Source organism: Lasioglossum baleicum, chromosome 18, assembly GCF_051020765.1.
Source record: "Lasioglossum baleicum chromosome 18, iyLasBale1, whole genome shotgun sequence".
Lineage (NCBI taxonomy): Eukaryota > Metazoa > Arthropoda > Insecta > Hymenoptera > Halictidae > Lasioglossum > Lasioglossum baleicum.
The window spans coordinates 6808251-6833383 of NC_134946.1; the positions used below are offsets into that span (position 1 = coordinate 6808251).

Sequence of the window (25133 nt, forward strand, 5' to 3'; positions counted from 1 at the left end):
GCTCGCACGCAATGTACAAACGTAGACGGGTCATTCGGATTTTGTTTAAATTTAAATATGCTGTAGTCTTTAGTAACCTACGTACGAATCTCAAAGGATTTTTCGATATCTAAAAAATTGTTGATTTTACAGACGTGTAAAAAAACGTGTCACCCTTTTTTCATTGAATCATAAATCTAGGACTATCAAACCGATGAAAATGAGTTTTTGGGAGTTTACAGTGCAGCAACCTCCTCGCGGTGAGACCTCGGCTATCGGTATTATTCTCTATTCGTAAGAACTTCTAGTATCTTACAAGTAGTGGATAATATCGAACTAATAGCGGCACACTTTGAATTTTCGATAATATTGTATACTATATAGAATGTAAAACATGCTGGATGTAAGAAGAAATGTATTGAAAGATTTTCGATAACTAACGAATTAAACTAACTCGATTTCTATGGGACGACACGAATCAGATACAAATAATCGTCATAACACAAGAGTAAATCCGAATTAATAGAAAATTGATAGTACAAATTGATTATTTATTAATTTTCATTAATTTCATTAAAGCAACGTGAAGTATCGATCTGGGCTATGAATTCGGTCTTTCGATCGATGGATTCTTTTCCCGCGGAATCTGTAACAGAAAGAGCAAATTCATTAATTACAATTGACAAACAGTCAGAAACTAAAAATCACAATTAATAATAAATATACAATTCAATTTTAATATAAAATCAAAATTAATTTACACGGAAATTAAACGAACTTGATTTCTATCGCACAACGCGATTCAAATGCAATTAGTTGTCACGATTCAAGAGTAACTTATCGCGAGAAGGTAACACGATTCGAGAATAAATTTAAATCAATAAAAATAAATAAACAAGGTAAATAATCTTGATCGCCGCGCATGCGCGAAAAATTTTGCACAATATTTCACCACTGTGTTTGCCACCTAGTCGGCGTTGCCAATCTCGTTATGGAATACTCCCTAGGCGCGCGCCTAGCGGAGTGGTCAGCTGGAGTGGTGCCATTCTGCCCTACAGACACCTACAGAACACTCACACTCTCTGCTCTCATATTATTCATATCAGAGATTTCCTCTCTGTTCATATACTCTCTCGCTCTCTCTTTCTACTGGTTCCTACCATTTCTACCCGATACGGTGGAATCAGGTGGAATTGGTGACAAGGACATGGTCTCGGACGTGAGACAAAAAATATACTGGTCTAAAAGATGTCTACAGATTTTTTGAATATTGATGGTAATATTAAAAGGATTCAGAAAGAAACTTTAACCCCATATAAAATAGCAACTGTTATTTTAATTAAGGAATATTGCAATGAAACAACTAAAGGTAATACCAGATATGTTTACTATAGGTTTAAGAATCTGTTATAAACAAACATATTATTATTATATGTATTATTTTATGTTTCATAAATAATAATAATAATTACAAGAATTGTATTATAATGAATTGTTTCATCTTTTTGTAGCAATTGTTGAAAGACGTGACTTTTGTTTGGCAGCACTAAAATTGATTCAAGTAAGTTCTTTGAATCGTTACAACAAAGAAAGAACTTGATGACTCGAATCTCAAGGGAAGAATTAAAATCTTTGACATATAGAGATTTCGACATACGGGGGGTTTGTACAAAAGTTAATAATTTGCTGATTGTAATAATTTTAAAGAAAGAAAAGTTCAATTTTTGGAGATGAGTTGTTTATTAGATACCTATAGTAGATATAATCTACTAGGCTCTTACATATTACTATTGCATATTAAAGAAATTTGTTTAGCTTCCACGCTTGTGGAAAATAATTCGAGTTAGAGGAAGTTTTATTTTAATTTATAGACATTTTTCAAGTGCAGCGGAAGAGAATGAACAAAATGTTTGTTTTATAGAGGTTTTCGAGTTAAAGAGGTTCGAGTTATCGAGGTTTGACTGCATAACACGATATTTTTTTCCTTATACATTATACTACTAAGATTTATCAAAAACTTCTATAGTTGAATTGTACATTTTATTATGTTAAGTATAGGATATTATTTTCCATTCTTTTTCAGTCGTCAGACATGGATCTGAATGCGCTTTTAAATGTGTTATATTCTCCTGAATATGTTCTACATCGATTTGCACATCGATTAGAAGTGCAGTTAAATGTTTTAAAAGGAGAAGGAGTCGAAGGGTTATTAGATTTATTTGACAGTGTAGGACGTCTGATGAAATCAACTTTGGACCATTCTCTTTCTTTACCTGCCTTAAATAAAAATTCTGTTCTTGGATTGTACATAAGAAGAGTTATTATATTTTTCGAAAAGTTACCTTTCGATCAAGTTGTATCGCTTTATGAAGCTTTAAAAAAGTATTTAGATAAAAAGGCAAATACCTCAGAAATTTCTGACACATCTACAGGTTCTAAAATAGATGACTTCTATGCAAATGAGTAAGAATTTTTAACATTTTTTCTAAGTATATTTCTTTCTTACTAGAGTTTTGATATTATACTATTTTACATTATTAACAGAACGAAAACAACTTGGGGTGGAAGACAAGCTGAATTACTTGTTGCGCAACAAGCGCATGCGTTACAGACTGATGAACATAAAGCGATGTCTCCTGCAGAATTACAAGTCCTAGTGCGAGAACTATTAAATTCTAGTCCTTACTATGCTGAAGCTGTGAGTACTGTTTAGTAAAATAAATAGTTCTCATGTTTTCGATCTAAGTACATTCATTTTTCTGTGTACCTTAATGTGTTTCAGCATTACTTAAGTTATTTAAACTGCTTACGAGTAAATGAATACTGTGGAGCTATTGAAAGTCTTTACCATTGCTTCGATAGATTGGCACCTCTGGAGAACCGTTCAGCACCAGAAGATAGATCTCGTATTTTCCGATATGCGGCTCTTAATTTAGCAGTTCTACATGCTCAATTTAATCATAAGTATGCATTTATATGTATAGTTATGTTCTCATTCTTTGGTACTAAAAATAATATGTGAACAATCTTCTCTTATAGGGAAGTCGCACAAGCTGCTTTAAAGGAAGCTATTATGATAGCTCAAGAAGCAGGAGATAATGTATGCTTGCAGTTGGCGCATGCTTGGATGTACCACCTTACTACCGAACAAAAGTACTTGTTAATATTACCGTAACTGTAACTGTGCTAATGTTTACATTACAGTATTGCAATTAGACAGCGGATTTTATGCATTTATGACAAAGATAAGTAAGCGTAATTTAAAATAGTAAAAACATTAGAAACATATTAAATATATTGTTATACTATTTTCAATCTATTCAGGTGGACAACTTTTACTTTGCATAAAGATCCGCTGTCTAATTATAATAATATTGTCATTGTGCAAATATGTGACATTTATTATTATCTGTATTACACAGAGGTTTACTTATAGAAAGATCAGTTGGCAAAGCGAGTATGTTAGGAATCACTCATACCACTGGTTTGGGTCTCATTGCGTATGCCCATAATTCTGCTTTGGAAGCTAAAAGCCCGACGCAAGTGTTTGAGGTATAGACTTGTTAAAGGCGTGCGAGAATCCGAAAATGTCAGGTACCTGATGGTCGAGAAGGGTCGGGAAGGCATCGAATCGAAACAAGTCGGGTTTTCGAAAATTTCGGGTTTCTCGAGAATCCCGATACATTCGAGAACCCGAATGTGCTCGGGAATCCCGAATATTTCCAAGAACCCGTCCCGATCCCTAATAATATTCTCACACATCTTTAATACTTATACATTTAAAACAAAATTGAGAATTTTATAAACACTTAAGAGGGTTCTCATTTCTCGATAATGCAAAGACGGGGTTTTTCGGTAGTCAAAAGCGCTAGATGACAGATCAATCAAGGCCGCAATCGCCCTCAAAAGTCTTATTTTTATGTTTGCGAGGTGTAATTTGCATTACTTGCAATGCAAATTACCAGGAGTATGCGAAAATTTTTTCGAGATCGGGACGGGTACCCGAAAATTTCGAGATTTTTGAATTTATCAGGATTCCCGAAAAAGTATGGACTCTTGAAAGAGTCGGAATTCTCTGAAATAATTTATTCTTTGTATATTTATAAATATATTATATATTTAATATAATATAAATATTATTATACAAAATTCTTTTCAATGAAAGAATATTGTCCATCATAATAAAAATAGGACTTTTTAGGGAGACAGCGGTTTAGAATAGTCTAGATTGATCTTGTATCTAGCGCTTTTGACTACTGAAAACCCTCATCTTTGCATTATCGAGAAATGAGAAGGCACATCCCGCACCGTTGCAATCCTCGAAACGAGACTACCCCCTTAATAGAGACGTCAATATAGGCTTTTACTTTATTCTAGACTCTGATGAAATCTGACGTTTTAAATTGTCAACATTCCATGACTGATTTGATGTCAATGACGTATACCGAAAAATCTGCATTATGGGCATATTACGGTAAAACTGAAATGTCGTCAGTTTCTGCGCAGTTACTTCTTCTACACAATACAGGAGATAAAAAACAGCCCATGTTCAATGGTCCGTCTACTTGTCAGGCTGTTGTTAATGTTGCAAATATTTTAGTCGAGTTTGGTGAATACTCTTTGGTTGACATTGTACTTACTCATGCCAAGGAAAGATTTCCTAATGAGCCCTGCAATAAGGTATCATTCGCAAATTACTGTTTTTATTTATAATAAATGTGTGTTTCATACGGTACTCTTACATTTACAGATATGGATGCTAAGCGAGCAACTTTACATATTTACTCAATTGATAAGACACGAAAAATGGAGTGAATCTGCAACAATAGCATCGAATATTTCAAGTTTAGATCCTTTGGAAAGTAAATTCAGGTATGACGAAAATGAGATACTATTTGTAAAATATTATTTTGAATTTTTCAATTTTTGTTCTCAGGTTAGCAGAAGTTTGCTTAGGAAAAGGAGATTATCCAAAAGGCGTGGAATGTATCAACAGTATTGAAAAATGCGAACACATAACACCACAAAATAGAATAAGAGCCATGCTTTTATTGAGTCAAATAATGTATGCGTCGGGTTCGCCAGAAAATGGAATGGCTAGAGTCAATTCCATAGTGCCTCTTAATACCGCATTAGAATTGGCTGTACAAAATCATTTATCTTATTATCAAGCTCTAGTTAAAATGCACCTTTCGAATACTCAGGTAAGTAAACTAGTGTATATTCTCAATTTATTCAGTGTGTTATTATATATTATTTTATTTTTCCGAATAGCTGATCATGGGCATGCCAACATTAGCTTTAAGCTTAGTGGAAGAAGTTATTACTCAAGTCTTGGCTCATGCTGGATATTATGATCAGGGTAGAGCGTTCGTTTTATACGCGAAATGTTTAGTTGCCACAGCTCCTGCACGCGGCAACGCGCGGAAAGAAGTTATTTTAAGGGCCATTAAAGCACTTTCCAAAGCTAAAGACTGTTTTACAAATGTTGAAGCTTATGGAAGACTTCGGTCTACGTTAGGTCTAGCATCGTTGTTATATCATGAAATAGATTTGAAAACTGAACGAAATCAATGTGCTTTCGAGTTTCGCCAACTGGATGAGCAATTTCTCACGAAATTAAACAGTATGTCTTTATATTAGAAGAGAAAATCTGCAGGGAAATATGTCTAAAACCATTTTTGTATTGTTTTTGTATATTCCGATATTAAACATTGTGGAACACACAATATTATTATGTCGAATTCTATTCCTTAGTCCTTACCGCACTTGGTAATGTGTTTTCATTATTTCGGAATGAATTACAAATTATGAAAATTATTATAATTGCACTCTGTCATTCAGTAATTCAAATAAAAAATTTTAATAACATGGTTACATCATATTACAATACTTCTTAACATACTCTACATATAGCGCATATCCTATTTGTTTTGCACCGAACATACATTACATTCTCTCGTACTTTTATTCGCTCACATTCATACTAAATGAATTACCACCAAATTCTATAGATACAAATTTCTGAAGGTGAATTATGTTTTTAACTACCAATTTCCACAGTTTTCAAAACTGACAGTGAAGTACGTGTTAACACTTCTCTACGTACAATAATAAGGAAACTGCTTAAAAGCAAATGTCATAATGTAAATTGTTATATACAGAGTTTACAATTTGATCTCTTCGCAGAAGATTATAATTGATTGCGTAATAAATATATGCTTTCCAAAATACTTTACGAAGGTTTTCTTCTTTATATTCGTTATTTCAGGCGACTTAAAGGTATGAATTAAATCAAAATGATTTTAAGCCTGTTCACTTTATGACATTTTTGAAACAGTTAAAAAATCTTTACGTAATCATAGAGCGACACATATTATAATCATTTGAATAAAGGAATCTTATCAATACTTCACCTTTCAATTTTATATTAATATTTTCTACTCTTAATCAAACATGTTCAAAAAATAATAACTCTAATACATTGTTCAGTATCGGTTAGAATTTTGTTACCTGTTGTGTAACAAAGCGTTTCTTTTGAACATGTAAGATATTGTTGGTGCTCCTACATCTGTGCAATAAATTTGTTTTCTCTGAACTTATTGTCTTGAATATGGTTAGTTCTTCTCTTCCTTCTTTTCAGCTCCGTCCTCCTGTTGACTTTGACTTTGACTTTGGCTTTGGCTATCTCGTTCTGCAGCCATCTATAATTAAACAAATTCAATAGAATCAACGAAGCTTTCAAACTTTATCGAACAAATAATGAATTAAATAACATACTTTTTTGTATGCCATTTCAAACAGTTTAAGGCTTGCTTGTTGCAAATCGTTAGACTGCTTCTTAATTTCTTCTGGGTCTACCTCATCTTTCTTGGCTAATGTGTCCCGCATTTTAGTAAGCAGCCCTCTCAACTGGTCACACTATATACAAAAATTGAAATTATTACTATACTATACATATATATATTTATACAACTTATATTATTTTTACCCCTTCTTGTGGTAATTGTGCTTTGAATTCCTCTAATTTAGCTTCCGTGTCATGAATAATTCCTTCAGCTTGGTTTACAGCCTCGACTCTTTCTTTCTTTATCTTATCTTGTTTAGCATACTGTTCAGCATTCTTAACCATATTCTCAATTTCGTCTTTACTAAGACCACCACTTGATTGGATAACAACTATACGTTTTAAAAATAGAAAGCTTATGATTTGCTCGGTAAACATATAAAAAAATGTATACAGTACGTCCGTTTTAAATGTCTATACCTTATTATGTCTGTAACTATCAAAGATATAAAAAAAATGTTTCAGATATAAGTTGTATGGTATCGTAGGAGGCATATCATGATAATAATTGTTTGACCTTGAGTTAACGTTCGTGCACTTTTCTGTAGCTAATATTGAGATGTTTTCAAAACACTTCCTAAATACTTTATGTATGTATTTGGCACAAGTTGTTGTCGAGTTTTAACTTTCAAAGTTCTTGTGCCGGCAGCATTAGCGTTACCGTACGGGTGTGTATGTGTACAGTTGGAAGTGTATTAAAATTTCCTCAACGAATAAGTAGTGCATGTGTAAGTGCAAGTATCACTTGAAATGCTAATAAAGGTGGAAAAGTAATTCCAGATTACAGAAATGTATTCGTAACGATGGAAAATATGTTGTATGGTAGTCACCTTAGACCTACACTAAGTACTAAACACACACATAAACGGTTCTTTTTAGAGCCATCATGATGTACAAAGTCTGGCCGAGCTACCTCCGCACGGTGTACATTGGGTAACGCTAATGCTGGCGGCACGAAAACTTTGAAAGTTAACTACTCTGCAACGACTTATGCAAAATACATGTTTAGGTAGTGTTTTGAAAACATCTCAATACTAGCTACAACTGCAATATGCAGATCAGGACGCTACGATCTTGCCAGCTCGCTCACTCGAATGTCAATGCGGCTACGAAACTCAAGATACTGACCATGTACTATGGCAAAATGTCCCATATTTGAAGTACAAAGATCAAAATTTATCAAGCAATTGCAAAAACTACATCTTTTTTCTGCTCTCATGTAATGTCCTACTCTCCAGACCTACAGTGGAGATATGTAAACTGATCTACTCGTTTCTGAATGACTGTGAGTTAAAGATTTAAGAAAAGAGTACATCTTTAAACTGCTTGTGTAGTAGGCATACGATTATTTATAATTTGTATTGTATTATATAAAGTATCATAATGTATTGAAACGTCTGTACCGTACTGCAAAATCTCTTTCTTGAGATTCAAATTGCATTAATAAAGAAAAACTATACGGTTCCATTTAAAGATTTTAACGAGACCTTCACAGGATGTGCCAACACTATCTTAAGGTCAAACTATCATCATCGCGATTTGTCCCTCACGATGCCATACAACTATCACCTGAAACATGGCTTTTATGTCGATGATACTTACGAAAATAATCACGTATAGGCACTTCAAACGGACGTACTGTACGTGTATATTACACAATGTTACAAACTTTGTTGTTCTTTTCCAGTGCCTTTGTCTCTGGCGGATACGTGAACAATGCCATTGGCATCGATATCAAATGTGACTTCTATTTGTGGTACTCCTCTCGGTGCGGGTGGAATACCAACAAGAGTAAATTGTCCCAAAAGTTTATTGTCATTAGCCATTTCTCGTTCACCCTGATGAACTTTAATTTCTACTTGGGTTTGGCCATCAGCTGCTGTAGAGAATACTTGACTTTTCTTCGTAGGAATAGTTGTGTTTCGAGAAATTAATCTTGTAAAAACACCGCCCAACGTTTCGATACCTATAAAATAGATAAATAAAAAATATTAATATGCGACGCAAATATAATCACGTTACTGTACGCAAAAATTTGTAGTAGTAAGTATGTATAACTCAGTATACTATTTTCTTCACTATTATCAGAGAGAAGATTAGTTATGAACATCATAGTGAAACAAGTATTTTCATTGAATTATTAAAAATATACAGGGTGTCCCGCGACTCAACCGATTAGGAGGTGATTCTACATGTAAAAATGAATCGAAAAGAAATCGGCGACACTGTAATCCGTTGTCCATGAGTCGCGGGATACCCTGTATATATGTAAAGAATAATTACCAAGCGAGAGTGGAGTAACATCCAGAAGAAGTACATCGGTGACATCTCCAGCAAGTACTCCTCCTTGAACTGCAGCACCAACAGCTACAGCTTCATCAGGATTTACGGCTTTTGATGGTTGCCGGCCAAATATTTCTTGCACCGTTTGTTGAACCTTAGGTACTCTTGTCATACCTCCAACCAACAATACTTCTCCAATGTCAGATTTTGCTACTTCAGCATCAGAAAGTGCTTTCTGACACGGTTGGACGGTACGTTTAATTAAATCGCCGACTAAACTCTCGAATTTACTTCTCGAAAGTTTAAGGTTCAAGTGCTTCGGTCCACTAGCATCCATAGTCAGATAAGGTAAATTTATATCTGTTTGAAGAGAACTAGACAATTCTATTTTTGCTTTTTCGGCTGCTTCTTTCAACCGTTGCATAGCCATAGCATCCTTAGCTATATCTAAACCTTGCTGTAAAAATAATTACATATGAACTATATTAATGCTATTTTAGCATCGATAATACAAATTATTTTATCCGGAATTACATACATCTTTCTTGAATTCTGATACCAAATAATTTACTAAAGCATTATCAAAGTCCTCTCCTCCCAAGAAAGTATCTCCGTTTGTGGATTTTACTTCGAAGACACCCTTTTGAATTTCTAAGATTGAAATATCAAACGTACCACCTCCCAAATCGTACACTGCAATGCTGTGAAAGGTATACTTTTAGAATCTTACTTTTTATACATTAAAATAAGTTAAAAATACTGAATTAGTCAGTAAATCAGTTCTCAGCATGTTTAAAAAATGCTAAGAGACGAAAAATAGAAGCATCATTCTAGATTATATATACATATATATGTACGTATCTTTATTAAAAAAATAAGCAATATAATTAAGGGTAATTATTTACAAAATTATCAATTAAAAATCAATCTCACTCCGTCAATTATCGAAAACGAAGGTCGAATGACGGAATTTTTATTTCGAAAACTAAATAATAACCTAACCCAAATCTAACACAAACTTTAAAAATTTTTTGCGAATATCTAAAAAACTAAAGGAAATCGCCAATTGTATGTAAAAGAAAAAGTTATTAAAAATCGGAGAATAGTACCACTTTGTAAATAATTACCTAATTAAGTTTATAATGTAACTGTAAAAATGACGATTCTTACATTTTGTCTTCAGTTTTATCCATGCCATACGCAAGAGCAGCTGCTGTTGGCTCATTGATTACTCTAAGCACATTAAGACCAGCGATCTGGCCAGCATCTTTCGTTGCTTGTCTTTGCGAATCATTAAAATATGCAGGAACAGTAATTACAGCATTTCTGACTGAAGTACTTAAATATGCTTCTGCGGTTTCCTTCATTTTCATGAGTACAAATGCGCCAATTTGGCTAGGAGAGTATAATTTACCATCCCCTCCTTGTACCCATGCGTCACCATTGGAAGCTCGAACAATTTTGTATGACACAGTTTTCCTAAAATTTTACATATTATTTATCGCTGTACAGGAGGACGATATACTAGCAATGACGCGCAGATATAGTAACACACACATGTCTTTTTTCACTTCAGGGTCCTCAAACTTTCGTCCAATTAGACGTTTCGTAGCATAAAATGTATTCGATGAATTTGTAACAGCTTGACGTTTAGCTGGCATACCAACCAAACGCTCTCCATCTAAAAGTTTTCAAAATCTTATTTAAAAAGTTAAAATCCTTTTTATAAAGTAAAGGTGATTCTAAACTTCCAGTCCTTATAACTCTGAAGGTTTAAATACTAATGAGGAATTATAAATTCATCTGTAATTCTCAGGGCAATGAGTTCTATAAATCTATACAATTCGATCGAAATGCATGATTTCTTGTGTACGACCTCAAAACCTACCTCTAAAATTAGTACATAAAGAATACATGTTACAATAATTTCAAACCTTTAGTAAATGCTACATAAGATGGAGTCGTTCGCGAACCCTCAGCATTTTCAATTACTTTAGCTTGTTTCCCTTCCATTACAGCTACACATGAGAAAGTTGTTCCAAGATCGATACCAATAACAGCGCCTTTTACTTCTTCCGATCTATAAAAATAACGTATCTTTTAAATAATAACTTATGTTACTTCTGTAATTGATTTATTCTCGTAAGATATAATGTAATTAACCCGATGAAATGATACATATTTATAAAACTCAAATTTAATAGCATAACGTGTAATAAAATATACAAGAAAAATATTTTTTATTTACTTGTATCGATATTGTTGTAAATTTGTAGCATGTTGGGGTGCAATGTATGCAGGAGCTGCCACCTAAAATATATTTAAACACATTTTAAATACTTCGAATACCGATACATAGATTAATATAGATTGTAAAATGAATTATTGTTAATCAAGATAAATATATTAACATATTAAGTAAATTTTCGATAACTGCAATTAATATACAATAAATCCAATAGAATATAATAGAGACCATTCATTTCTATATCTTCCACAAAACTTGGATTCAAGTGTGAAAAATAATTAAATCGTGTGAATCACGTGCCGGCTATAAGGCTTATGTTGCCTCACGTTTATACAAAAAAAGATACATTCAATACGTACAAAAAGAAAAGAATATATAACGTATATTAACGAAATCAACAATATACTATATAAGATAGTAAAATTAATGATAGTATTATAGCAATTATACATGCGGAATATTCGGCGTAAGAAGTTGCGGACGATACATGCACATCGCCATCGGTACTTACATTTTTAAGAATCGTGCTGAACTGTTGTTTTCTAGCAATGTCGCAGGTGACACCGCTACAGCTTCGAGTTAACAGCTTTGCAGCAGTTAACATTTTGATTTTTATATGTTATATATCGTCCAATTTAACAAAAAGCAGCAAGGAGACGCGATTACCCCAACTTCACATGTAGTGATGCAACCTTCACAGAGACTTGGAATGCGCACTCCACGCGCGCACGAAGAGTATTTCCACTCCGCGACGAATATACGTAATCGCATTCAACCAATGGCAAATAAGATCGCAATATATACTCCAATGAACGTACTGCATAGCCTTCTGGCCTTTGGTGACTCAAGAACTATCCCGAATGTTCTACTAGAGACTAGATATCATTATATTACGAAAGCAATGCGATTCTACAAATGGCAAATAAATTTTTCACTTTGTAAATTGAATAACATATTATCGTAAAAGTACTTATGATCACTATATTTTAAAACTTGTAGAAAGTAGTTCTTCAATGATTACCATTCTAAACAAAAGTACTACGTTTTCGTATATCCGGGATTTAAAATGTAAAATCTCGAAAAAGTCAAATAATCTAAAATGTGATTGGCAAGAAGCGAAATTCCAAATCAACGACGCTATCGAATTTACACGATAAACTCCACAATTAGATATCATACGAAAAGTAGCTGTTTTTCTAAGTATTTTATGCAATTTTTTATGTTACTGTGTCGATTTCACTTCATTTCATCACAGTGGAAATTTCTTTTTGATTTCATATTCTGAATCTTTTAGACCAAATATACTATTATAGACCTGGCATAAATAGGGTGGCTCTTATTTTCAACTTTTGAATTTCTTTGACGGCACCCCCCAGGGTTGTCCCAAATAATTAAAAAAAATCTGTGCAAAGTTTGGGTGCCCACAGGATGCGTCTTTTATGTCCTATTACTCTTTTTAGTAAAACAAACGGTTTTCGAAAAAATTGAGAAAAACGTCGGATCAAAATCCAAAAATTTTTTCTGAAATTTGAAAATTGAAGTCTGGTTTGATTATCTGGTTTTATTATCTTCTTTTTTTAACTTACAGAACTTATTTTTTTTTAATTGCAGATTTTTCTGCCTGAGATTTTATATATATTTTTTTAAATTCTTAAAAATGATTGAGTTACACATTCTCAAGGGCCAAAGTCTTATAAAGAGAACTGCGTTTAGAAAAATCCTCTAAAGTAGACCGTTAAATAAGTATGAACAAATCCGTGGGACGTGTCTCTGAATTGGCCGTGTGAGGCAAGCAATGCGATACCGCGTTCTACGCAGTCAACGTAGTCGACGCAGTCATAAAAAAAATATTAGTTTCCCTACACCCACCTACACCTGCTCGGAACCACTCGGAACAGGCGATAGGAGCTAGATCGCGACTTTACTGTACCTCATAATATAAGATAAGGTATACCTTAATAAGTATATTTATAATAAATATATATATATATTTATTCAAAAAATTCGGCAAGTGGAAACATTGGTATCCTAAGTATTAAACAATGTCAATAATTTCGGGTATTATCGTAAGTATTAAATAATATTGTATACAAATACATATATTTCTTAAATATATTAAATTTCCATTATATATTACCATATAACGATTATCAATGTCATAGATTTAGATTTGATTTTATTCATTTATTACATATATATACATATGCAATAATTAACAAATATTTTGTAAAATGTAATCAGTCTATATGTTTATGTGATCAAGCATATTATTTTAAAATATAAAAAAATAAATCTATATGTATCAATTTTATTTTGAATATATCACCTGTACTCAAAAATTGTTGAAAGTAATACCATCATATGAATCTGTATGTATTGTATAGTCACCGTTTGATATGTTTGATTCACTTTAAAAAAAATGTTTTTCAACAAGTAAAAGATTAGTCCTATGAGTATTTACTCACAATAAATAGACGTTAAATTTAAAGTTCTCTTAAGTTTTATGCACAATAAAATCCCATGTGTCCCGCCATCTCAAACTTACAATTTCCTTAGCACGTAAATGTGTTGTTCCATAGCTAAGTAGAGAAAACTTTTTAAATATGTGTATAATAAAGACTATCCAAATAAAAGTACTGAATTTTAATATGTGTAAAAACACATTTTGATGATATCGTGTTCTGTAAGTAAAAAATAATTTATGAGTTTTAATAAACTGGCTTAAGAGGAATAATATTGATAATTTTTCAACATACCCGATTAAATAATATAAATGTTCTATTGTTGCAGCTGTAAGCAATAACTTAAAAATGAATGCTGGTAAATAATGATGAAGGAAAAGAGTTCTTTGGACGAATATATAAGGTAAAAAGTGTAGCAGATATCCAGTTAATAAAATACTTCCAATATTACAAAACTTGTTCCACTCTGTGTGCGTAATGTCGAAACACATTCTTCTTCGTCGTAATATATAAAATACAAATAGTATAGAATATATAATCATGCAGGCTGTAGCAGAATACCAAATTACTATATTTCCTAAAAGATAGACTTGGGCCTGTGGTAAACAGAAAACATTAAAAACAAATGGTATTTATAAGAAATTATAATAAATTCAACTAGCTCAAATGTATAAACATTATAGAGGTGTATGAGAGCCCGAAAATGTTGGGTCGGGACGGAACGAGAATTGTATTCGAGATCGGGACACGGGTTCTTGAACATTTCGAATATATCAGGATTTCCAAGAATTGTCGAGTCGTCTCGACCTGTCCTGACTATCGGGTAACCAACATTTTCGGGTTCTCGCACATCTCTAATAAACATAATAAAGTTTGGCTTACATTACTCTCATTTGAAACCCAATATGCAATTCCTCTAGACATCAGTGGCCAATCTAAAGGATCACTGGAATACATGTGACTATTTTGCCCCTCCTGAACACTGAAAAACATTTTTATTTGTAATTCCAAAAATTTTTCCCAAAAGCTCAATCTGGTAGCTTGTAGCGGAATCATTTCGGCATTAATCAATTCTCTTTCTCTTTGTTTCTGATCATCGCTTTTGGTATATCTGTGTTCTTCAACATTCCATATGGAGTCCGTCTGATCTACTAATCTGTCTGCTACTACCTCATGTTGATTGAAACCCCAATCGGGTAGTTGCCTTCCACTAAACTTTAATGCATAATCTGTTTTTATATGTACTAAACGTACTTGACTTTGAATAGCATGCCAAACATCTCCGTTGGTATCTCTGTTAGTAATTTCTACTCTCCAAAGATTTTGAGCTGGCATAGATACATTGTAATCAATGTAGCAAGACACTTCCTGACTTTGAGGTGTCATTGGAGCTGCGACGTCATGTGAATTCAATGCTCTACTTGTAATTCCATGTACTAACTGTATTATGTCTCCATGCTTTACCGGTTCTTGAGGTTTAGTCACAACTAAATCGTTTCTTTCTGGCTCTTTTACTATCCACCAGTTATTGACATCTTTAAAAGAATAGCATGTAACTTGTTGTTGATGCGAACTACCTCGACCATCTGGATATCTTAACGGGTACATATGATTATGACTATGAAGCCAACATGCTCTTCCATATGTGTGCCTTAAAGTAATTTGCGAGCCATGAGTAACTTCTAATGGTTGACCTTTCGTAATACTGGCAAGACCACCTTCTAAACTTGCTTGAAAAGCACTTGTCATTACAGAGTCATGTGGTCCAGCTTTAGAGAGTATTGATAAATGAACATAAAATATAGTAAAATATATGGTACAGATTACACCCAACACTATGACAATTCTCATTATGAGATGTATGTACAATGCAGTGTTAGACAAACTCTTTCTTGGTATTAGAGTCCAATAGTCATAAGCAATTAAGGATAATGCAAGAATCAACGAGTATAATCCAACATATTTTACACTAAAACGAAAAATTTATTTAGTTCATTATTGAAACAAATAAATATATTAGGATTATGAATTGTTTTGTTATAGATACCATAATGCACATGTTAAGCTCGCAATTCCCAAACTTAGCCATATCCACCATGATAGAGTTGCTGGTTGATCCATTACTTTTCTGAACTTCATAATACATATTAATCCAAATAATGAAAATTGCATGAGAATACTTTCCATCAAAATAAATCTGGATTGTGTTAAGAGAGCATTATCTAAAACATTAATAAAAGTATGTGCAATTCAATAAACAAGTACCTGATAAAATATTTTATAATAAGAATGCAATAAATTACCGAATAATAGTAATATTCCTGCTAATGCTGCTGTCCATTGTTTTAAACCCAACTCTAAAATTAAGTGATACGCCGTCGGAATTAATAAACTACCGCATAAGGCGGGGACTAATCGCAACGCGAACAAAGGAACGTTATCCGTATAAGGACTTCCAATTCTGTCAAATTTGAATTGGCCATCGAATCCCGCCAAATATGCAACTACGGAAATCAATTGTTTTCCCAAAGGGGGGTGCGAGTCGAAAAAAAATGTTCTCCTCATATAAAGCCCTACGTACTTTCCATAATGTAGTTCATCAAATCTGTTTCAAAACAAAGAAGATAAAACCTATTAATAAATTAATAATGTATATGTTAAATAAAATTTAGTTTCTTAAATTCTCTCTCTTTCTCTCTCTCTCTCTCTCACACTCTCTCTCTCTCTCTCTCTCTCTCTCTCTCTTATATTTCGAATAAAATTATTCTTAATTCTTTATTGCTAAAAACGATAGAAATAACTTACACAATGCTGCGTGGTTCCTCTAAACGATAAAGACGAGTGACAATTCCAGTTATCAATAAAATAATTGAAATTAAATCAATTTCAAGATTTATTTTAATTCGTGCTCGTGCAGTTGCAGTTACCGGTGGTTCCGTCACCGTACATTTTTCGTACAAATATGACGGAATGGCTTCATTGTTCTATACAAATTTAAATAAAATATTATACTGACTATAACACTGATGCGAATAAAATCGTATAGACACAAATATATTGAAATTAATAAGTAAGAAAAATTTGAATTCTATGGGCATGTAGCGATATCAAATTAGTAAGATGTACTAAACTTCAAAGAAAGCTTTAAATTATATTAAACACAAGTATCGTGTCTCTAACTTTCTTACTTCATCTTGTTGAATATTTTCGACACAATTGTCAGGAATATGCTCATAATCAAACTTGGCGCTTTGCACTTGTGATTGCTTATTATCTTGTGTCCTTCTTCGCCTGCGACGAACTTCCATTGCACGAATTCACTGTTACAAGAGCACTATTACAATATCTATGTTATTTTGATCGTTCTACTCTGAAAAAGAGGCGAGAAACTTTCTTTTAAAACTACTCGAAACCTAGCGTTAACCCACGTCATCAATCGACCATTGATTTCGTCACAACACTATCCTTTTTAAAAAATTTCAATATTGAATAAAACAATGATATCTAGACTTTTTTTATTGTCTTGTAACAAACTGAAATTGTTACAAAATTGTGAAGGATATTTGGTATAAAATTAATGAATTATTTTTAAGCTGAGGTTAGCACTCTATATACACTCTACTACAGTATAACAGATAACATAACGGTATCGTCTCCGAAAATCCTTTTCGTTATTCATTCTGCGCATCGTACGGTAATTTCGTACGATTTGTACTTGCAAAGTAAGAAAATTTTGAAAAATTATAAATAATTTCAAAATTTCTATACACCGAACTCTTCAAATGACAACAAATAATATTCACTAATATAGAGATCTGATTTATCTTTCAGTAATATTTTTATTGTAATAATAACTATAAATAGTAAACATTTATATATATGTTGTATTAATATAAGTATATTTATTACAGACTTAAACATGAGTAATGATAAAATCACTTGTCCCATTTGCTCTAAAGAATTCTCATCTGCGGTAATAGAAAGTCATGCTAGTAGATGTTTGTTTTTAAATGAACCAGTCAGCAATGAATCTTCAACTTCTTGCAAGGATGGAAGTCCTGCTAGAAAATTAATGAAGTTAAGCAATACAGCAAGCAAGAAGAATAATTTAGGAACAACAAAAAGAAGAAATGATATAACAGAATCATCTGTACTAAATACAGATACTCAATGTTCAGGAGTTTCATCTAATAACAATGTAGTTATATATATTCACTTTTTTTATAATGTTAAAATGAATCATTTGGAAAAAATATTATTATTGATATTTTCTAGACAGAAACACATAAAGAAGTTAAAAAATCGTTCTGGAGCGATCATATTCCACTTGCCGAACGGATGAGACCTACATCACTTTCAGGATATGTTGGGCAAATACATATTCTTGGTCCATCAAGTGTACTATTCCAGTTGTTACAAAAAACTGAAATTCCAAATATAATTTTGTGGGGACCACCTGGTTGTGGAAAGGTATTTATCAATGATATTATGTACATAGTAAATTCAAATAACTATAAAATACACAATATTAGTACATATATATAAGGCTTTTTATAATTTTGTGCACAATTAAAAATGAAAACATTGTAAATGTAAAAATAAATTACAAGGATTAAATAATACCTTTGAAATGTAATTAATCCTTGTAGAGTATAGAGAATTGAGTTTAATAGTTTTTTTCAGTATGTAGGTATCTTATTGAATATATGAATTGTTAATATGTTAGCCTTTATTTTGATCTATACTGTGTGTAGACATTGGAGCAGTATGATTATTTTTTTTATTATTGAAAATAAATCATACTATACTATTTCCAAATTTTGTGAGGCACTTAAGACTTACACCGAAAATATCTCCATTGTTTTTAGTAATACAAGAAAATTTTTCAGGCAGAAAATATTTGGTTCAGTGGGGCAATTATAGTAATGAAGTTTTTATCTCTAAGTGTTAGATGCCTCACCTTGTATAAGTAGAAAACTTATTGATGCAATAGTTAAAGTTATACATATATCGAGCTGTACATATGCAACATCATATGCACAAAATTATTTTCTAAATTTATAGTTACTTTAGAAACAAAATTTTGCATAAAACAAATTTATTATACGATTTTCTAACTACTGCTATCCACACAATTGTTTTTATTTCAATTTTATTTTAAGTTCTGTTACATTCTGTATATAAATACTTATACAAATTTATTTTGCTTTAGACATCCCTAGCAAATGTTATAGCATACATATGCAAAAATAATTCAAACGGTAAAATAAGATATGTCAAGATGTCTGCAGCGATGGCTGGAGTTCATGAAATAAAAGAAGTTATTACTATAGCTTCTAACGAATTGAAATTTAAAAGACGTACAGTGGTATTCATGGATGAAATACATCGGTTCAGTAAAACTCAACAAGATGTATTTTTACCTCATGTTGAATCTGGGACCATTAGATTAATTGGTGCTACAACAGAAAATCCTTCTTTTAGTTTGAATTCTGCACTTTTAAGTCGGTGCAGAGTGATTGTTCTAGAAAAACTAACTGTGCCAAATTTGATATCTATATTAAATCGAGCTGTATCTTCGTTAGATGGAATAATACACAGTTCGGCGACAAAAAACTTGGAGAACATTAAAGAAATACCAAAATTTATTATAGATGAACCTACTGTAGAGTGGTTAGCAGAAACATGCGATGGCGATGCTAGAATAGCACTAGGTGGTCTTGAATTAGCAGTTCAATGTAAGGTACCAATTGCAGAAGAAGTTCCTGCTGGTCCTGTGACAATTACATTAGATGATATTAAAGATGGCATTAAGAAGAGCCATATGTTGTACGATAAAAAAGGCGAGCAACACTACGATATGATTTCTGCTTTACATAAGTCGGTAAGAGCAAGTGATGAAAATGCTTCTCTCTATTGGTTAACTAGAATGATATTAGGCGGTGAAGATCCAGTTTATATTGCACGGAGATTAGTAAGAATGGCATGCGAAGATATTGGTTTGGCAGACCCGAAAGCTCTGGGTAATGTTAAATGAAAATTTATTAATTGCATCAAGGTTGTTGCATATGAAATGTCCCATTTTCAGCAGTAATGTTAAATAAATACAACTTTTTCATAAATAAACATATTCACCAAAGTAACCACTATTCTCATCAACGTGTTCTGTCAATAAATTACAAATTTCTTGAATGTATTACTTTAGAAATTTAATTTTTCGAACATTCAATGCTATCGCCAATATGTTGATTTTCCACGCATAAAAGGAAGGCACGATAATTGCATTGATGGACGTTGAAATAAAATTTAGTTAAAAGTAAAATTAGGTATCTATAAATTATAATTGAAGATAAGATCAGCATTGTAGGCTCAAAGTGATATACAGGGTGAATCACTAACTATTGCCACCTATAATAACTCCGAAAGTATGATAGTAGTAGAAAAGTTTTCTGGATAAAAAGATTGCAGCATTGCATTGATACCAATAGCACACTTTGAACACCTGTAAATGCAAGTTTATCTCGCCTTTTTTGTCATAAATGACCTTTGCTGACCTTCAAAGACCTTAATGTTGCATCTCGTTCGATTCGTCTCAATAACTGCTATCAGAAAATAGGTACCAAAACATAGTATTTTATTTAAAAAAACAAAGGTGACCTTCACATCTCTGAAGCGACTCCACCTAGCAAGAAAATATTAACGCCACACTACAGCCCCTGTTGTCCGATGCAACTTTTATTTCAAAAACTTTTCTACCACTATCATACTTTTGGAGTTACTGTAGGTGGCAATAGTTATTGCCTCACTCTGTATACTGTATAATAAGCTTGTGGACTGTAATAGCATTTCTTGATCAAAAAGTTTTATAACATTTGCGTTTCGAACTTTTCATATATGCAACATCCTAATAATATTGAAACAGTTATATGATAAAACCGTTTGGAAAATTGTTTAGGGATTGCTATGCATACGATGCATGGTTGTAAAATGATTGGAATGCCTGAGTGCGATGTCCTTTTAGCACAGTGTACAACATATTTGGCTAAAGCTCCAAAATCCAGATTAATGGAAGATGCTCTCAGAGCTGCTCAAAGAGTAGTTGCTGAACACAAGGGTCCTCAACCAGGAGTACCGTTACCATTAAGAAATGCACCAACAAGTTTGATGAAAAATCTTGGTAACTATATTATATACTTATATGTGTATATTTTTAGAACACAGTTTCAAGAGTACATAAAATTATATACAAACATAATTTTAGGATATGGTAAAAGCTACAATATGAGACACAAAGATGAATCTGGATTATGTTACTTACCAGAGGGATTAGAACATGTAGACTTTTTCCAAAAGTGATTAAAATTATGTGACTTAAAATGTAATTTCAATGTAATTTTCGCTTATAAAAGTTTTACAATATATTTATAATATTAAGTTACAATATAAATTCCATATTCTTATATAAGTTCAATATATAATTACCTCATAGAAATACAGAAAATGCTTATATTTGAATGTTATTGATTTTAATATAGTTTGTTTATTAATTAGCATTTCTTCCATATAATAGTTTTATTATTTGCCGGCATATCAACAATATTTATTAGCTTGATACCATTTTTTTCAGCTAGTATTTTTAAATCTTTAATGTCTCTCAGACCCCAACTTGGATCTTGAAGTTTCAGAGACTTATCAAAGTTGACATTACTTTCTGGTGTTATCTTTCCGTCTACAGCATATGGTCCATATGTAATAAGAAAACCATTATCTTTTAATAACTCTCCTGCATTTTCAAATAAACCAATAGAACATTCGTAAGGAGAAATATGCATCATATTCGCATTATATATGTAATCAATGCTAGCTTCTTTAAAACTGCCATTGTCCCAATTACGAAAATTCTTTGTAATATCTATTCTTAAAGGTGGTTTTATATTTGCAAACTCATTTGCATACGCTGAAATACTATGTAATAGTTTTGGTTCGTATTCTGATGGACAAAATGTTATTTGTGGAAAATAAGAGGCAAAGTGAGCTACATGTTGTCCAGAACCAGATGATACTTCCAGAAAAATTTGATCTGGACCATGCTGAATATACTTCTGCAGAACTGAGAGTATGGGATCCTTATTGCGATCAGCTGCAGGATAAACAAGCTTTTTTGTAGCCATAATTCCAGTCCTTAAATCAGAATTTAAAATACTAATTATTTGTTATATTATCAAATGATATTGCAGACACTAGAAGCTTTCTTATTTAATTTAAAATATATTTTATCGTATTAAATAAGAAACTATATAAAATAAGGAGGAAGATTCAAGTTAAAACATAATATATTATATATACCTATGATAAGCAGCGGAATGAATAACGGTATTCATGCTTAATCATAACATTGGTACTCTGTATGCTGTATTTACCTGAAAAATTCAAGTATACAAATTTTGTACTCATAAAGCAGAAAGACGAAGTGTTCGACAACAAGTGAAGTAAAATTGGAGAGGTTATAGGACAAAACCTAGAAGTAAAAAATTGTAATTTTGACTTCGCGCGCGCGCGCGTTTTCAAATTATTATATTAACATTTAAAGTGTGTCGGTCGTAGTATGTAAATATTGTGTATATCAATTTTTCGCGTAGTATATCACTATGCGCACTAGTATTGACGTAACTTACATATATACATGTATGTACCACACCACTCTTAATTATGAACAATTAAAAAGCAAAGTTGAGACTGAAATCTTTTTACGTCTAATTTTTGTCAAATTTTTGGAGGATCATTCCTTAACTTTTTCCTACCAAATACCTTGTACAGTAAAAAATGATTATTTCAAGCATTGCTGTTTTATAAACATGAAACTCGCTATTTGAATCCTATAATAATGCATTAAGGAATTCTTATATATAGCTTTACTTAAGTTTTTATTACTTATTCTTAAATACTACTGACACTGTAATATCTATACTTAACACTAAAATAAACATTTTTCATTGAATTTTTAAATTGTACAAGGTATGGACACAGTATAAAAATAAAAATCACAAACACGTGATAATTTCTAGGATAAATTTATTAGTGTTCTATAACATTTCTTAAATTAATTACAGTAAACTATCTCTATAGTATGCATGTTTTTCCGTGTTATCAATGATGAGTTTTCTTAATTTTTTAAATTTTTTGCTGTATTTCATATATATACAAAGTGTCCCGTTTTGTTTAAATGTTCAAATAATTTATTTTTACTTGGAAATTCAGATTTACATGCAACGCAACAATGCGCCAAATCTTGAACCTCGCTTATCTGTGAACTTTTCTTATGTTTAGCTTTATTCTCTTTTTCTGTTTGTTTGTTCAATTTTTTGGCATTCTTAGATTTCCTAGATTTGACTTTATTATTGTTTGTGGTATTTGTTTCTAAATGATTAGAGTGTAATTCTGTTGTATCTACTCCATTCTTTACTTGTTCCTCAGTTTCGTCTGTTTTATCGTTAGACTTCTGTTGACTAGCTCCTAAAACTTTATTTAACACTGCTTTCTTTTGTTGCTGTTTTTTACGTTGTTTCTTTGATAAAAATATGTCCTCATTGACATCTCCATCTTCTTCGTCGCTAGTTTCCTCTGTCAATGGATTTTGAACATTCTTTTTTCGTTTCTTTTTCTTTTTCTGTTTCTTCTGTATCTTAGGTTGTGAAGTTCCCTCTTCTTCTTGATCAGAAATAAGTTCATCTTCAGAAGTTGTACATTCATTGTTACTTCCAGTTACTTGAGGTGGTACGTAGAAAGCATCATCCATCTGTGGTCCTACAGCTAGAGTTATTCCTTCTGGACTAACATCGCTCTCTTCGAAACTTTCAAGTTCTTTATCATCGTCTTCCATAGATACTTTGATTGCAATAACATTATCTTTGTGCTTCTTAGAGTTCTCATGATTTCTAAACGATTTTTGAGTTTTAAATATTTTGTTACAAGCTACACAATACAAACTATTATCACCTACTGCATTCTCATCAGCTGTATCTTCTTCGGAAGATATACTTTCACCGAATTCTTTAGCAAGATGAGCTTCGATAGTTTTAAGTTCAGCTTCTATATTTGAAAATTTAGACCATTCACATTCTTTATATTCTCTCAACTGTTTTTGCCTTTCTAGTAGTTGTTGTCTTATTCTTCCTTGTCCTTTCTTCAAGTTCTCTTTAGCACGTTCTGCAAGCTTTGCTGCATGAGCCTGCACTCGTTTATCACGTTTACGGACAAAGGCAACCAAATTTCGTACTTGTTCGTTTCTTTCTCTTTTAGCTTTTTCTCTAATTTTCTTATTCTCTTTTTCAATAAGTCGTACAACTCGTCTATTTGGAGCATCCCTTATATCGTAAGGATCTAACCAGGCGAAAGATTTCTTTGTACTATAACTTTGCCAATAAGCATAAAAATTATGTACAAATTCTTCGTATGAACTTTGCGAGTTTCCGAAGCTTGGAATTTCTTCGTCAGAATCTCCTTCTTTAGAATATACTGCATCTTCAGCTGTTAATTCTTCGAAAACTTTGCGATAAGTGGCATAAAATCCTTTTTCATCGTCGCCATATCCTTTGAAACTTGTAGTTGAGAAAAATGGTGTTAGATCGATAGAATCATCTTTGTAATCTTCCCCAATTCCACCCTTTAAAATAACTTCACGGTGGTCGTCGTACCAAGCACGCGTATGAGGATCGCTTAACACTTCCCATGCTTGTTGAACAAGTTGAAACTGTTCTTTCGCTTCTTCCGGATTATCTAAATTCTTATCTGGGTGCCATTTTAATGCTAATTTTCTGTAGGATTTTTTTAAATCATCGTCAGTAGCGTTTCGTGCTACATCCAGCAACTCGTAATAACATTTCATTGTAGTAACGAATATTTTCTATCCACGTTGTTACAACTTGTGTAATCTGATTTAATATAAAACTACATAAATCATGCGCTAAAAGAAGTAAGATTAACTCTTGAAAAACAAGAAATATTCATGTTATAACATAAGTGTCTTTTTTTAAATCTCACCGAATCTGACATATGTATGTAGATATAATACGATTTATATATTAATAGATCGAAGAAATGTCTTACCAAATATAACTTGGCAATAATTATCCAACTATAATTTTATTACTTGTATTGAAAATTTGATATTGGAAAAAGGAATAATTTTCTAGTGAAATCATATCTCGTAAAGTTAAATGTTCAAAATTTTAGGTTGTGTATTATCACACTGAAGTGACCTGACCGAAGGAACATTATCCATGAAGTTAGCGTTACTTCGATACATTTGTCACAT

The 25133-nt window shown here is 32.2% G+C and overlaps 6 protein-coding genes across 13 annotated transcripts; 2 read left to right on the forward strand and 4 right to left on the reverse strand.

Annotated features, from left to right (window-relative positions):
• Positions 1 to 1020: 1020 nt before the first annotated feature.
• Positions 1021 to 5850, forward strand: Ida (anaphase promoting complex subunit 5 ida). Its single transcript, XM_076442332.1, has 11 exons — positions 1021 to 1348; positions 1491 to 1540; positions 2063 to 2442; positions 2524 to 2677; positions 2762 to 2943; positions 3019 to 3132; positions 3402 to 3531; positions 4357 to 4659; positions 4730 to 4851; positions 4916 to 5183; positions 5254 to 5850. The coding sequence occupies exons 1-11, from the start codon at positions 1228 to 1230 to the stop codon at positions 5620 to 5622; spliced, it is 2193 nt and encodes a 730-aa protein (XP_076298447.1). The 5' UTR covers positions 1021 to 1227; the 3' UTR covers positions 5623 to 5850.
• Positions 5819 to 12081, reverse strand: Hsc70-5 (Heat shock protein 70 cognate 5). Its single transcript, XM_076442333.1, has 11 exons — positions 11869 to 12081; positions 11358 to 11419; positions 11044 to 11189; positions 10667 to 10790; positions 10280 to 10588; positions 9648 to 9810; positions 9110 to 9566; positions 8496 to 8792; positions 6971 to 7158; positions 6760 to 6900; positions 5819 to 6683 (listed from the first exon to the last, which is right to left on the reverse strand). Exons 1-11 carry the CDS (start codon positions 11959 to 11961, stop codon positions 6597 to 6599), a joined length of 2067 nt encoding a protein of 688 aa, XP_076298448.1. The 5' UTR covers positions 11962 to 12081; the 3' UTR covers positions 5819 to 6596.
• A 1255-nt stretch (positions 12082 to 13336) lies between these two features.
• Rt (Protein O-mannosyltransferase rt) lies at positions 13337 to 17492 on the reverse strand. Its single transcript, XM_076442331.1, has 7 exons — positions 17008 to 17492; positions 16625 to 16803; positions 16123 to 16424; positions 15867 to 16041; positions 14702 to 15788; positions 14114 to 14415; positions 13337 to 14038 (listed from the first exon to the last, which is right to left on the reverse strand). Exons 1-7 carry the CDS (start codon positions 17125 to 17127, stop codon positions 13852 to 13854), a joined length of 2352 nt encoding a protein of 783 aa, XP_076298446.1. The 5' UTR covers positions 17128 to 17492; the 3' UTR covers positions 13337 to 13851.
• LOC143217776 (ATPase WRNIP1) lies at positions 16625 to 21185 on the forward strand. Of its 5 annotated transcripts, none has more exons than XM_076442343.1 (6): positions 16625 to 16889; positions 17731 to 18017; positions 18095 to 18289; positions 19032 to 19842; positions 20775 to 20996; positions 21081 to 21185. In XM_076442343.1, the coding sequence occupies exons 2-6, from the start codon at positions 17739 to 17741 to the stop codon at positions 21173 to 21175; spliced, it is 1602 nt and encodes a 533-aa protein (XP_076298458.1). In that variant the 5' UTR covers positions 16625 to 16889; positions 17731 to 17738; the 3' UTR covers positions 21176 to 21185. The 5 variants fall into 5 exon arrangements, with proteins under 5 accessions (XP_076298458.1, XP_076298457.1, XP_076298455.1 ...); XM_076442342.1 differs by lacking the exon at positions 16625 to 16889 and adding an exon at positions 16983 to 17200; XM_076442340.1 differs by lacking the exon at positions 16625 to 16889 and adding an exon at positions 16984 to 17417.
• On the reverse strand, positions 20958 to 25063 carry LOC143217778 (methyltransferase-like 26). 3 transcript variants are annotated; one of them, XM_076442347.1, is made up of 3 exons: positions 24926 to 25063; positions 22166 to 22239; positions 20958 to 22000 (listed from the first exon to the last, which is right to left on the reverse strand). In XM_076442347.1, the coding sequence occupies exons 2-3, from the start codon at positions 22198 to 22200 to the stop codon at positions 21367 to 21369; spliced, it is 669 nt and encodes a 222-aa protein (XP_076298462.1). In that variant the 5' UTR covers positions 22201 to 22239; positions 24926 to 25063; the 3' UTR covers positions 20958 to 21366. The 3 variants fall into 3 exon arrangements, with proteins under 3 accessions (XP_076298462.1, XP_076298463.1, XP_076298464.1); XM_076442348.1 differs by lacking the exon at positions 24926 to 25063 and adding an exon at positions 22495 to 22736; XM_076442349.1 differs by lacking the exons at positions 22166 to 22239; positions 24926 to 25063 and adding an exon at positions 22240 to 22472.
• On the reverse strand, positions 22875 to 25073 carry LOC143217774 (dnaJ homolog subfamily C member 21). Of its 2 annotated transcripts, none has more exons than XM_076442338.1 (2): positions 24926 to 25073; positions 22875 to 24782 (listed from the first exon to the last, which is right to left on the reverse strand). In XM_076442338.1, the coding sequence occupies exon 2, from the start codon at positions 24702 to 24704 to the stop codon at positions 23010 to 23012; it is 1695 nt and encodes a 564-aa protein (XP_076298453.1). In that variant the 5' UTR covers positions 24705 to 24782; positions 24926 to 25073; the 3' UTR covers positions 22875 to 23009. The 2 variants fall into 2 exon arrangements, with proteins under 2 accessions (XP_076298453.1, XP_076298454.1); XM_076442339.1 differs by having other exon boundaries at positions 24860 to 25001.
• Positions 25074 to 25133: the final 60 nt, after the last annotated feature.